Source organism: Pteropus alecto, unplaced genomic scaffold, assembly GCF_000325575.1.
Source record: "Pteropus alecto unplaced genomic scaffold, ASM32557v1 scaffold25, whole genome shotgun sequence".
Taxonomy (NCBI): domain Eukaryota; kingdom Metazoa; phylum Chordata; class Mammalia; order Chiroptera; family Pteropodidae; genus Pteropus; species Pteropus alecto.
The window spans coordinates 14,172,037-14,187,430 of NW_006441955.1; the positions used below are offsets into that span (position 1 = coordinate 14,172,037).

At 34.4% G+C, this 15,394-nt stretch overlaps 1 protein-coding gene across 1 annotated transcript in view; it reads left to right on the forward strand.

Moving 5' to 3' along the window:
- UBE2U (ubiquitin conjugating enzyme E2 U) overlaps positions 1-8,218 on the forward strand; it is a 34,376-nt gene extending 26,158 nt beyond the window's left edge. The window contains exons 7-8 of the mRNA XM_006919277.1: positions 1,899-1,984; positions 8,133-8,218. Coding sequence (XP_006919339.1) covers positions 1,899-1,984; positions 8,133-8,218 — 172 coding nt within the window. The remainder of the gene's footprint in view (positions 1-1,898; positions 1,985-8,132) is intronic.
- Positions 8,219-15,394: the final 7,176 nt, after the last annotated feature.

The following is a 15,394-nucleotide window of genomic DNA, read 5'->3' on the forward strand; positions in this document are numbered from 1 at the left end:
TTCCCTAATGGCTCCAAAACAAAGTTATATCTCCCCTATTCTGACTTTTTTCTGCTTACTGCCTTTGCCAAAAAGTATCTGTCGTTATGGTCTCCAAATGTCTGTGTTGAATGATGTAACATTTTATGAGGTTAATATATAAATAAAGCTGTTCTATTTACTAGTTCAGGTATACATCTTATTTTCCCAACAGGATAGTGAGCTCTGATGTTTGATTTAAAATTATGTCTTCTACTTTTTCGTATTCATAATGCCAGTAATAATACTCAATAAATTTCTGTTACTGGTTGAATCTATAAACATACATATTTTTATACTGTATGTATCCCTGTAAATTTAGTAATTTATCTGAATAAAAGTTAAACAGTTACTGTTCTCTCATTTTAAGGAGCTGCTTTCTTTACAGAATTGCAAATGCAAATATTCCCAAATGTTTAAGATATTCTGCTTTGTATATTCAAACTATACTAAAGTTATACCTTTTAGGGTAATATTTTTAATTATTCTGGGGAAAGAAAAGAAAGCCCCTGAAGGCTAACAGTTTGAAATTGAACAGGACACCATTGGGAAGGGAGAGGGTCATGGGTCATCGTCAAACAGACAAAAAACAATGGAGACGATTGTGCCTGAAGATGGTGTATTTTTTTTCACGAGACAGTGTGTTGACAGTTTCCTTCCTCTTGGGTCATTGTTGTCTGCTAAATGATCTGTGACAGCAAATTGATCACAAGCTTTTTCATGCAGGAGATATAATACAGCCTTTCATTTTGTTACCTCCATTGCCAATTGCTGAATCATTTCTTTGGGAAATTAATGTTAGTTTAGCATATCATTTAGTAGTATAAGGCACTGCATGTAGCTCTGGAAGCAATAATAGTAGTGATTAATTTATCTTCACCAAGTTTCAGATTTCTACTTAAGTATGATTGCAAAAGCAATAGAACATTTGAAAAATGTTAGTCTTAAAATGTCTGGAATTATTTAAATAAATGAATGCATTAACATATTTAGATATTGCCCCATTCATTTCAAAATTTAGTCAAATATTTAAGGTACATATAAAAATTAGTGCTAGGAGACTTGTTCTAACTGAAAAGCTACTTCTTCCTCTAGAAAGCTAGGATCTTAGAATGGAAAACAGACACACAGTCTTTTACATTTGATATTTAAACATCTAAGCCAATCAACTGGTGATTTCACAAGTCTGAAAAATATTCCAAAGTAATATTTTGTTTGCAGAATGTTGACAATCTCTGCATTCAAAAAGTTTGTAGAAAAAAAAATTGAAAAGGCAGTTACTTAAGAGAACTGTTTTACAGTTCCTGTTGAATACTTTACAGCAAGCTTTGCTCTCCCATTAGGACACAGAAGTGTTAGCTCAGAGAAGGAAAACTACAGGCAGAAAGAGTAGAAACGAGTTCTTGTTTCCTCTTTAAAAATAGCCAGATTCTGTGTAAAAAATTAAACTAATCTCAATTCTGGTCTTTTGTTTCTCATAATAAAAAGGAAATAAAGGTGATTTTACTATAAGCTGATGTAGAATATAAGAAAATTGTTTATAGTAGAAAGAAAACGTACAGGTATAAATCTTTTCTTGAAGTTCTTTTTTAATGTTAGCCATAAAAGGCAGATATCTTAAACTTATGTTTTTCTTTTTACAATACACACATGGGTGTACATTTACATTTATTATTGAAAAATGATCTGGACATACCTTCTTTTTTTGTGATGTGTACGTATTAGTGGAGGAATTAAAATGTTAGAGTTGTTAAAAACTGAAAATTTGTTTTATGTCTTGTGGAAAGATATTGTTATATGAAACAATTTGCTCTGGTAAAATAATTTTAAAAAGCAAACTTGCAAACTACTCATTGTCTGATTTTAATTTATATTTTCAGATCAATTAAAATTTCATTTGATGATTACTATAAGACATGGTCTGAAATAGCTACATCGAAACCTACAAAATATCACAGAAATTCAAGTAAGATGATCTAGCCTTATCCTGTGCCCTTTCAGTATTATTATAGTTTATGTATAATTAATCTCTTAATTATTCTCAGCTTGTCTTGCTTTCAAATACTAATTGACATATATTTGCAGTTTGAGGTTGATAAAGTTCTCTATTGTCTCTATATACTAATCATTCAACAACTACTAATTTAGCTCCTCTTTTGTGTAAAGCCCTGGATTGAAGTCTGATTTAAAGAAAGAAGGAAAGATAGGCAATTGGAGAAAGAAAAGATGAAGTTCCCAATCTCATGAGATTTACTTTACTCCCTTCACTTTGCTAAGATTTCCTCTTGCTAAGAAGCCTTCATAGGCTAAAATCAATTATCTTCAGACCAGAGAAAGTATTGAGTAGAAAGACAGTAAACAAACATAAATGTAGGGCTTGCAATTATGTCAATCTAAGGAAAAATCATCTGTTGCTATTATACATAGGAATTAAAAAGACAGGAGAGAGTTAGATATATTTTCTGGTCCCATTTAATCACATATTTAGAGTACTATTTCATTTGGATCAAAGCAGATTATCCAGTCTATACACACTTAGTGAAATATGACTTTGAAAGTTACCAGTGACTTCCTAATTCCCAGTCATTTATTTTTTTATTCATTTATCAACCAAATGCAGTGATTATTTTTTAGGCTTTGTCTTAACTTGCCCAGTCATCAGCTATGCTCTCCTTGTATTAGATGAAACTATACATCCATAGTTTTCCTCCTCCCTTCCTTAGTGCTCCGCTGCCTCTATCCTTAGCAAAAACTTCTTTATTTAGTCTGCTCTACCCACTTTCTCTGAGAGACCTCATCCACCACCATGATTTTCATTAGCCTACCTTCCAGTAATTCCTAAAGCCTCATCTCTGGCCAGGCCTTCTCTTGAATTCTGCATGCATATTTACAACTGTGCATTGGACATCTCACATGTATTACAGGTATCTCATGCTTACGATGTCCCAAACTGAATTCATTATCTTGCCTTAAAACCTATCACCTTTATTAACTTTCTTGGTTAGCAGTAGATCACCATTGATTTACTTGCCTAAACCAGAATCACAGAAGTTTCCTACACTTCATCTCCCTCATTAAGCCTTATTGATTTTATCTCCTACAACATCATGAGTGTTTTTCTTCCACTCTACCCCATGACCACTGCCTTAATTTGTGGTCTCATCAAATTTCTACTTATCATTATAATGGTCTCATAATTAGTTTCAATAGAACAAAATATCACGTGCAAAAGACGTTTCCAGTTTTAAGGCACAAATTACAGCATAAAGTAGTACTAAGTTTAACAAATATAAAAACTAAATTCGATCAATAACTTCTAAGAAGTTACATGTTCGTTTAGGACGTTGGTTATTAATTATTTTGTGTTTATGTATGACCTTCCTCACTCACTCATGGATTCATGGTTAAGAAAAATATCTTAAGGTACTTTAAAAAACACAGTCTTTAGCAACTCTATCAGTATAAAAAATTTTATTATTTTTGATACCAGAGTACATAAGTATTTACTTCATTTCAAAGATTTGTGGTTAGATGCTGTTTAGTCAATTCAGCAAACACATCTTGAGTGCCTACCGTGTGTGAGGCACTGAGAAGCTCAGATGGGCTCTGGGAGGCAATAATCTTTAACCAACATTGTGCAACTGGCACATTGTAATGAATGACTCAAGCATCTAATTCCCTCAATCAAAAACCAAACCGATTGGTATAAGATGGCACTTTATGGAATGACATGTAAATATATAGAGGCTCTTGGAGACACCAAACTGCTAGGAAAAAAAAAAAAAAATAGAAGCACATTGCCAAAACGTAACAAAATTTGGAAATGATTGTCTTGCAATAAAGAACAATTAAAAATGAAACAAAATAATGAGGCATCACTAACTGCAGTTTCTTCTTTAAGAGTTTGATACCAAATGTTTAATTTGGTTCTTGTTTCTACATCTGTCACTAGCTTAGTATGTAATTTATCCCTCTTTGTGAAAGCAATAGCTGGTAATGGTTACCTCTAGCCCAAAAGAATTTCTGAGACTTTGATTCTAGCCCTTGGCGCAATATTTCACAATCACCCTGCCTCTTCTTCGCCCAGGGATTTGTTATAAGAATGTTTCAAGAGCTTTCCTTCAATAATAACCAGCACTTAATTAAAAAAATAAATGTAAACCTTACATCTGCTGCTGGCCATTTTGTCTTTGGATAATTCAACTGGATGAGATCCAATACTATCTTTTTTAACAGCCTAATTTCCTGGCAATAATAAAGATGAAGCTTTTAGATTATAGAATGTTTCTTCAACTACTCAGAAGTAAAAGGAAAACTTCTAATAACTTTATTTTCTGCAGTTACAACCTTATCACTGGAAAGATTAAGCTCTTGTGCATATTGTTAAAAGCTTTTTATTTTATGAATAGTGATGAGTGGTTAAATTTCGATTTTGGATAACTGTTTTCTATATCTTTGTGCCTCAAATCTCTCTATAGTCATCTGTGCCATAATAATAATACGTTTATTCTTGTATAATGGTTTACAGAGTAGACTCTGTATTATGTTTTTTAATCATCTCGAATTTATTTTTTTATTCATTTATCAACCAATACTTATTAAACACCTAATATATGTCATGCACAGTGGTTTATAAACCCTATGAGTTAGGCATTACTATTATTATTACTCTGTTTTACAAATGAGAAAACCAAGACCAAGGGAAGCTAAATAATTTATTTAAGGTCACGTATGTAAGAGGGAATAACATATATTGATAAAGAGTGTAAATTCTGGATCCAAATTGCCAGGGTTTAATCCTGGCTCTGCCATTTACTAGCTGTGTGACCTTGGGTAAGTTTCTTAACCTCTCTGTGTCCTAGTTCTCTTATTTATAAAATCAGAATAATTACAGCACATGCATCATAGGTTGGATCACTTACAACAGTGCTTAACACATAGTGACTGCTCAATAAGTATGGCTATTATTAATTACTACAAGTAAACTGTGGTTCAAGGACTTGAACCAGATCCTCTGACTCCACATTTGTTGCTTTCTATCATACTGTACTGCCTTTATAATATGATATAAAATTGTTATTTCCTGATAGCCTGAGATTTAAATTCAAACTCTGAAGTATCTGCAGTACATTTTTCAATAATTATATTTTTTAGTTCATAATCATAGGCAATCATATGGGAAAATGTACTGATGATTCGCTATTCTCTGTCCATCACTATTGAATGGCAAATAAAAAGTTTGGCAGAGAACAAACCACTACATCTGGTTGTGGGCAACAGCACCTTAATGACAGAATATGATCCCCATAAGGAAATGTTTATGTTAAAGGAAAAGAATTCCTTCAGACCAGTGTACCCTGTAATATTGAGCAGAGGCTTCCTGATGTTTGCTGTCATCAAGACAGACCAAACAGCCTGAAGCATCCTGGGGATGCTTGCTTTCACCCTAGGAGACTTTCATTCTTTGAGTTTTTGAGCCAGCAATAAGGGCAAGTGTCTCCAAACTGTGTTTCGATGCAAGAGGCAGTATTGTCTAATTCTAATGCATGGTTCTCAGTCTTGACTGCTCATTAGAACCACCAGAGGAGCTTGTAAAAATTCCCATGTAAAGGGCACACCCTCAGACCAATTACATCAGGATCTGGGAGCAGGACCAGGCAGCAGTAGTTTTTAAAGCTCCCCAGGTGATTACAATGTACAACCAAGGGTTGGAAAGGCTCTAAGGGGAAGAGCATGATGTCAGAAGTTAGAGACTCAGCCCTGTAATAGTTTGTGATTTAGGATAGTCATTTAACTCTTTGTATTTTGTTAAATTTCCATTTATTGACAAAAACATTCTTTTCTATTTTAAGTTGTTCTATGGTTAGTATGAGATAATATGTGTGAAAATAAAACATGCAAGTTGATGCTATTATATTTCTTTGGACATGACAGTCCCAGCAGTGGGGAAAACATTTTAAGATCGATCTATACAGATGTTGGACAAGAGGTGTGCATATGGGGAACAATAAACAAAACAAAACAAAACAAAAAAACAGTGAAAGTGTTGGCTGGTAATCTGCAGAAGGAAGAGAAGGAAGAACTATATTGTGGCAAGAGAGGATTTTCTACCAGACTGCAAAGCTGCCACAAAGGCAAGATATGATACTGATGGGGGAATTTCAACTTCAAGAACTTCTGATTTCACAGGTCCTTTTTTCTTGTTCGCTCTCTTGTGCTCTCACACACTCTCTCTTATTCTCTCTCTTTCTCCTGTTCTCATTCCTTTATTATTTCCCTCCAATCAACATTATTTATTGAGCATCTTCTTGCCTAGACAATGGGCTGTGTATTGAAGACAAAAAGGTAAGTATTATAATAAGCTTTTTGAGGAGTTTACAGTCAGGTGGTAAAACGGACAGGCAAGTGAAAAAATTATAAGAGTAAAATAGAAAGCATTAAAATAAAAGTTTGTACAAATACTGTGGCGTTTTTCCTCTCTGAGATAGTAGAGGGAGCAATAAAGAAAATGTCAATGATATAAAATTAATTGGAATGAATAGCCCCATAGAAAACATTACTCAACCTTTCTGTTTGTTCATCTGTAAAGTGGGTATTATAATGGTAACCACTGCATACATTCTTTACAGTGCCCATTATATAGTAATAACTCTATTAACATTAGTTATTGTAATCTAAAGAAAACAATAAGATCTCACTAAGAACTTTGGGGAGCTCACATTACCCTCCTTAATGGAAAAGAGGAGTATATATCCAGATATAAATGAAGAGTATTATTAAAGCCTATAAGAATGTGTATGTATGTGTGCTTGGGCATGTTCGAAGTAAGAAAAAAAATTAAAGAATAGATAGGAACATTGCTGGTGAAAATCATGTAATATTAATAGAAGAAAACTATTCACTTTAAATGTTTTTTTATCGACGACAAATTTCATCAAGCAAGAAGAGATTAATTGATCATTGTTACGAAGGAAGTTCTAGATGAGTGCAAGACTAGTGGAGAGCATCTAGTTGGTTAAACAATTCAAGACTGTAAACCTAGGACAATTGTAAGAAACAGGGAGATGATAGATGATTGATAGATGGTAGCTAGCTAGCTAGATAGAGTATATGTTTGTATACGATCTGACTTAATAGTATTTCATGTACAAACTACCAGTGCCTTAAGCATAATAGATTTTATGTGAATTTGATTGAAGGCATAAGGCTTACAATTAACCACAAACATATGAGCCAGTGGTGTAATGGAATTTCCAGAACATACTAAGACAGATCAGAGCTGAGTTGATAGAAAGGTAGCACACAGATCGAGGAAGGTAGTAACTAATTTGCATCTTTATTATTCAGACAAAACCAACATCCTGAGCCAGTTCTGGGTGTAGACTTTAATAGGAACATCAATAAATTTCTTTGCCAGGATGGTGAAGTTGATTGGGTCTCTAGGAAATCATGTCTTAAGAAACAGTTGAAAGAACTAAGGCCACCCTGGGAGCTATCTTCAAATATTAGAAGGGCTCTCTCCCATGGGAGAGGGAAGAACTTTACTCATTATTGCCCCAGAGGTCGGAACTAGGACCATTGGAAACTCAGCACTCAGATTAAGGAAGGACGTTGTGACCTTACTGTCTGTCAATGGGACAGGCTGTCTCCCAACAACAAAGAGGAGTGTTTTTTGTTGTTGGCAAGGGATTCATTTAGAGCCTGGATGATCATCTATTGCAAATTCTTACTTTGTGGAAGATCAAGATCTGTAATGTCACTTCTAACTCCAAGATTTTATTTTTCCACTTGAAGTGCTTGGTTAGAATATTGTGGTCTCTGTAGTTTCTACATGAGTTATTTTAATACCTTCTTCATTGCTACATAAGATATATACACAAATGTCATTATAATGAAAAGTTTCAAAGTCACAATCTACTTTTTTCAAACAATATCCAGTATTACCAAGTTCAAATAAAAAGAAAAAATTTGGAATTGTCTGAGCATTGTAATATCTATTGAAGTATATAGTGTGTCATTGCCACATATCAACTTAACAAGAAGTGAATTATTTCAAGCTTTGCACTATTATTAAAGAATACGTGCATAGCTCCTTTTTTATACTTTAATTTCAGTGTTTAAAGATCTAAATTTCATTGGACAGTATTATAAGTGGAAGAAAATGGAGCTGAAACATTCTAAAGAATGGCATTTAAAGTAAGTAATTTTAAGTATCTAGAATATATTATCCTATTAACTTGAAATAGCTACTGTTTCACTTTCTGCTGTCTAACTGAACCATCCGGAGGAACCCTTTGGAAATAACAGCTTATTCCATTATTAAAACATAGCAACAAGATTTATAATTTTTTCCTTTCATATGAATCCAAGTGGGAGATATCTTTGCTACCTACTGGTTGCCAAAAATGGAGATAGGGCATGAACCTCCATGAAGGAATCACTGTCTCCATTAATACTCACTCCCATTTCTATTATCCTTGTTAACACATGACTTAGAAATAGAAAAACAAAACAAAACAAAATAAAAATCCTAGTTTTATAGTACCAATTAACTTTTCATTCTTCTCTTAGTTCCAAATATCTTTTCCTCTTCCAGATTTCTCACTCAGAAACTATATTACATCTAATGAGGAATTATGTAGTAAAATACAAAAAGAAATTATTACAATATCTTCAGAAATCATTGATTCTTAGAGCAATGATTAAGGAAGGAATCTTAATCTCCGCCTAGACTCTGGACTCTTAGAGGCGTCTTCTGCTTTATCATGCTGGAGCAAAAAGGTTCCATGTCAGTTCTGCAGTGTTGGCTAGGTTGTAGTAGTCATTTATTCTCATATGCTTATTTCAAAGTACTCAGTGAATGTGCTGTCACAAAGCTAGGGGAATGAAAGATCTTATTTTTTGCATTTATCTTGTTTACCTCATTTTTTAGCTCTTTGGCTTGTTAGCAATGTGCCCTCTTTTCTAGATGGAAATATAGGCTTAGTAAAAATAATGTGCTGTGTTTTGAATTTGTGTAGAAATAGAGGTTCTTAAAATATACTTTCCTACCCTTTACCATCACAGTTCAAACTGAGTTTTTCAGTTAGATATTCTTTTTTTCAGTTGAACCCTGCAACAACTTTTCTTCAGGCTAAAGTGGAAAAAAGTATTTGCGTTAGATACTTTTCTGCTTTCAGAATAAATTATAGGCAGTAGAAAAGTTTTTATTAAGCAGAATTTGAAGGAGTACAAGCATGTTTTTTCTTGAAGCCATATTTTAAGTTTCATTTAGAGTTAAAGAAACCTACTTAGAACATAAGGTTAATTTTGCTTTAACATGACATCCTCTTTTATTTTCTTTAACAGAACTACTTTGTTTTATTTATTTGATCATTGATTCATTATGTAATGCCAGCATCCCACAGAACTCCAAAATTTAAAAAAAGTAGGACCATGTCATTTTCAACTTATACATCCACTTCTAGATATGGATGAAATAATTGTGAACTGTGAGTGCTAGAACGTTTTTCCAAATACATTATTTTGAAGTTACAGGTCAAATTATCATGTACATAAATGACTCTGTCAGAATAAAACTCTCACACCTTATGCCATCTGGTGGTTGATGAGAATATATTTAGATCAGATAATATTTGCTTCTTTTAAAATTTGGAGTTGATTAGTAAAAAAAACCCACCACGTAAATAAAGTTTTAAAAAGATACTGCCTTTTTCTCTATAATTGTACCATGGCGTAAATATTTGAGTATGCAAAAATCTAAAGTATGGTGGAATCAACTTCTTTTCAGGTAATTATTAAAAGTCTCATAGTCATCAAAATACATAAAGTATAATAAAGTGGTCAATTCATAGAGATTTAAGTAGAAAATGTTTGGAGATCTATACAAGTGAGTAATTTGTCTATATGTGTATGCACTATAATAATACCATTATGCATCTCTTTTTATTTTTGAAAATGCTTTTCTTTCACTGAAATTTCTTATTAAAAAACCAAACACAACAGAAAATGCAAATTGAGAATCTTCATCTGCATAGCATTAAGGGAAAAGAGAGACCTATTTTTCCTGCCTCATATCCCTCCTCCTACTGTCCTCCTATCCCCTCATCAATCAAGACCCGATTCTTAAGCCACACTAAATTCCCTTTTCTATTATTTGGGGACATAGGATCTTTTCACCACTTTGTGACTTCTGCCTGGGATATCTTTCCCAGTAGGGTCTTTGCTGGTGGTCTAGAGTTAGGGTTTGGTCTGAGTTAAAATGTGGAATGTGGAGTGTTTAAGTTCAGGGGCCCTGGAGCCAGATTGTCTGTATTTGAATCCTGGCTCTGCCAACTACTCACTCTGTGACCTCGGACAAGTTATCTGACTTCTTTATGCCTCAGTTTCCTTCTCTGTTAAATGGCAATGATAACTGTACTTACCTCTCAAGGAGTTTGTGAGGATTAAATAAATGAATACTTGTAAAACACTTCAAACTATCTCTGGAACATAACAAATACTCATAAGGTTTGCTATTATTCATGCTTTTTCTACTGCAGCCCTGGTTCAAGTTTCAGATGGAAAAATCTTTCTTTGGAAGTAGCATGGGGAAAAAGCATGGGCTCTAGAATCAGGCAGATCTTGGAGAAATTCTTACCCACACTGAGCTTGTTTTCTTATCTGTTAAATGTAGATAACATTACCTATCTTGCAAAGTTGTTTTGCATTTGATCTCTTGAATGAGATCATGTATGTATGTATGTATGTATGTATGTATGTATGTATGTATGTATATAGTGTTGACACATGGACATTCAATTAATATTGCTTCCTGAGGAGAGGGGAAGATAAAAGTCCATGCCTACCAACTTTTTAGAGAATAAAAGTCTCCATCAGAAACATGTAAAAATTGTAAAAATTTTCTCAGGTGAAAAAACAAAAGACAACATATACCATGACTGCATTTATTTTAGTCCAATTATATGCATGGTTCTTTTTCCTTCTCCACTCCACCTCTACCATCTCTTCTGCCTGGAAAAGTGCTTCACAAGAATGGTGTGAAGCTCCAGCTCCAATGTCTGTTTGTGGAAGGGCCCTGGCATGCTCAGCCTTCCATGTCTCCCTCCATAGAACTCTGTCCCTTGCTCCTTCAGCCCCTATTGTATGGGACTTCATCTGTTCCTAAAGAGTGACCGAGGAAGGCCCATTCTTGGAGCTCTGTACTCTCTGACATTAGCATGGTACCTGGTAACTAGTAGGCACTCAGTTAGTGTCTGCTGAATGATGCCCACTTACCCTATTTCCACCCTTAATAGGATTAAATTTGAAGACAGTTTTAAAATAAAATAAAATGTAGCTTCTGACTTCTATTAAGGCTCACGCTAATGTAGAGATTATGATTCTATCTTAGGAAGTCTAAGTGTGTCATCATAGAACAGTGATCGAAAACTGGAAATATAAATGACTGTCATGAATATTTTATGTGAATTATTAAGTTCCACACAAGTTTTTAGTTAGTATTAATAAGAACCCATTGTCATTATAAGCAGCTTATAAATATTTATGAATTGATTATTTGGTTTGGTGTTCATTTCTAAGGCTTTTTTTTTTTTTTTTTTTTTGCCCCTTTCCTATTGCCTTGTCTATCTTTTGGCTATTCATGTAAATATTTTATTCTAAACAACACGTGGGGAAAATATATGAATCTAGACTCTAATCAGTAGTTCATATATATTTTCTCTAAAGAAAGATACAAAATAAAAAGCAATGTAAGCTGTTCTTTTGAATATTCTTATGCACATGTAAAACTATTTTTATACCATACTCTATACCTAATGATTGCTTATATGGTAGTAGTCTAAGCTTTGTCAGCCAGAAAGTTATCTAAATAAAAGTTATCAGTTCTGGAGACGTTTTACATTCTATGTAGCTTTAGAAAAGAGTATTGCTCTTGTTTATGCATAGGAAGTACAGCGGGAACAGGAACTAACACGGCAAAGCGCCTGCTCTGTGCCAGACATTCTCCCTTTATTTCCTAATGTAACACTGGCTGGCCGCCCTGGAATTGACAGTTATACTTCTAAGTGTACTCATATATTTCTAAGTGTAACACACAATAATATCCATCTGTCTTCTTCAAAGCCACAACAAATCAACCCACACTCCAAGTCGAATCATTTTTCTTATTATACAGACGCGGCTTCAAGACAAGGTTCCTAGCCTCTTCCTTCAACTAAGTTGTCACCCCTGAGGCACAAGGAGATTAAAGAGAATAACTTGCCTGAAGTTACTGATAAACATATGTTGTCTTTGAAAACTAAAACTAAATTATTTCCTATCAGCCTATTAATATGTACTGATTTAAAAGCCTAAAATTTTCAAGTAAGTGTAAAAACATTACCTTCCCAATTATAAACACAAATCAAATCTACCTTCTGATGAAAAGTTCTGTGGTTTTTCCTGTAGTGTCTGATTCCGAGAGTGTTTTTACTCACAAATATATGTGATCTTCCTTTAGCATAACTATGTTTGGTTCCCTTTTCTCCAGTTATATAGAAAATGTTTATGCTGCGTACATTAATTTAATGTACGTTTGTGCTATCCTTTCAGAGTTCCTGAAGTTAAACATTTTATAGGTTGACATTGTTATATATTTAATGCATTTTTAAGGAGGAATGCTAGCTTTTTTATTCCCCAAAGATTAAACCTTGAATGCCATCTTGTGGTTAAAGAGAGAATTAGCATAAAAAATAATGTCTGCCAAGCAACTACTTAGTCTCTGCTTGGTTGTTTTGAGAGATAGGGAGCTCGGGACTTCAAGGAGCATTCAAATATCTCGAATCTTCCTTATTTTTAACTTAAATCGAACATCTTATGATATTCAACCATTCCAGATTTCTTGCATTCATTTTACAGATTTTTATTGAACACATACTCTATGTTTTTACATTTGTCTGCAAAAGCTTTCAGAAAATAAGCAATTATCTTCATTCTATAAATAAGATATACAGAAATGTTTCATTTGGTTTCTCCCCTAAGGTTACACACTCAGTAAGTGACAGAGCTGAAATTCAAATCCAGGGCTGCCAGATGCTACAACCCATGCATCTTTCTATTAGATCAAGCAGCAACTCAGACACTGAAAACCTTTGAACATGGGTAGAAGGCATGATTCAGGGGATGCTGTTATGGCAGAAAGTATCGCTACTTGTCCTTGGAAGTAACACAAATAAGCCTCTTCTGTTTTGTGGGATTACCCTGTAAGTCTCAGAAAATAGCTGTTATATCTTTCCCTCAACTCCCCTTAAGTTTTCTCTTTTTCAGAATAAACATACTAAAAAGGGGTTCCCATACCCAGTTCCAGCATGTGCATGGAGGTTTCCCCACACCAGAAGCAATTCTTGGATGCCAGCAGGGTGTCTGAAAAGTCAGTTCAATTCTGGCACTATCTACCCAGATATAGAATCAGATTCCACAGATAAAGGGCTCAGTCCCACAAGACTTCCCTCCGCTTCAGACTCCAGTCAGAAGCCCAGGTTGCTACCTGCACTTCTGACTGACCAACTATGTTAGAAGTTCCCACGACACCCTCCTCAGGTTTAATTAATTTGCTAGAATGGCTCATGGAATTTAAGAAAACTTATTTCCTCACTAAATTACAGATTTATTATAAAAGGTAGTAAGGGATATGAATCAACAGCCAAATGAAGAGATACATAGGGAGAGGTCCTGAATGAAGGCGCTTCTGTCCTGGTGGAGCTTGGGACCTGGCATAGTGGCACAGCACTTGGAAGCATTATGGTTCCCTAGTATGGAAGCTCTCTGAAAATAAGGTCCCATGAGTTGTCCTTATCTGGGCTTTTATGGGGACTTTATTATCTAGCCATTGACCTTTGGCGATGGATTAGACCTCAAGCACCTCTTCCCTCCCCTCCTCAGTAATCAAGGGTGAGACTGAAAGTTCCAGTTCTCTAAGCACAAGCTTGGCTCCTACTGGTAACCAACTTCCACCCTTGGGTGGGGTCCAAAAGTCACCTCATTAACCTTATAACAAGAGATACCATTGTTGCTCTCTTAGGAAGTTCTAAGGGGTTTGGGAGCTCGGTGCCAGAAATGGTAACAAATACATATTTCTTATTATAAATCACAATATTACACACATCCAGTTCTTTCAACTGTTTTGTTTTTTTAAATGATTTCCATTCTCTTTATTGTTCCCCTCTTACGGTTGTAATTCATTTTATCATTTTCTCTCTCAGAATGTAGCCCCAAAACTTTACCATAGATTTCTGGTTGTAGCACAGAATCTGGTGGAGGTTCCTGTATTATAAACACCATGCCCGAAGGCTGCTTCCCACTTCATCTATCTTCAAAAAGAGAGTTTGTGATACAAGTCAAAAACATATTGGGCTTTTTTTTTTTTTTTTCCTAAGAAAATTGTTCCTTTGATACTGCTCCCACATAGAACACTCTTTTGAGGAATCTCTGTCTCTTTCTCCTCCTTTCCCCATCCCCCTTGCCCTCCCCTCAACCGCTTACCCCATTCCCCCTCTCCCTAGCCACAGAAGTATGATACATGGATTGGCTTCCGCCTAGGTCTGAGCAGGGTGAGAGTGAGGAGGACTGTGGTTTCCCAGAGGCATAGTAGATTTTGTTCTCCTTGAAAGTAGAAACCAGAAGGAAGCCAAGAAGTTCCCATAGAACATGTACAAAAGTTATGTTACTGGATATAAGGATACAATAAGTTTTATAACTCTCATTATGTACATAAAGCTACTTTTCAAAAACATGTAGCAGTTTACAATGCTACCAAAATGACCGAGAATTTAAAATGAACAAGCATTCAGGTTTTTGTTTTTCTTTTTAACTTAATAATTATTAAGTTAATAATTAATTTATAGTCATTTAATTTGCATATCTTTAGTGTCACAAAATATTTTTGTTTTATGATTTATGTTTTCAATTATAAAGGCAAATGGTTGGATAAAAAGGAAATATTAATCTTATATAGTTTTTTTAAAAACAAAGATTTATTAGTAGGAGAAAAAAGATATGAACAAAGTTATATTATTTTTCTAACGTCATGTTTTTCTTGAAGAAAATAAAATTCTAATGTTTTTGTTCTTGATATGTTTTTGTTTTTGTTTTGTTTTGTCAGAAAAGGTTCTCAGAGGGCTAGAAATAGTTGGATTCATGCTAGTTAGAGTGGCTAGACCTCTTAATTCAAGAGATACTGGGTAGGAATTTTTAAAAGATCATGCGTTAGTTGTGGGGCCCCCAAATAAAAGCTGTTCTAGACCTGTAAAAAAGCTCAGACATAAGCTTCAATATTACCCAACTGATTTGCATAATACCAAGCTGCATCTTGTTCATCAGGATAAAATCTGGAACAATG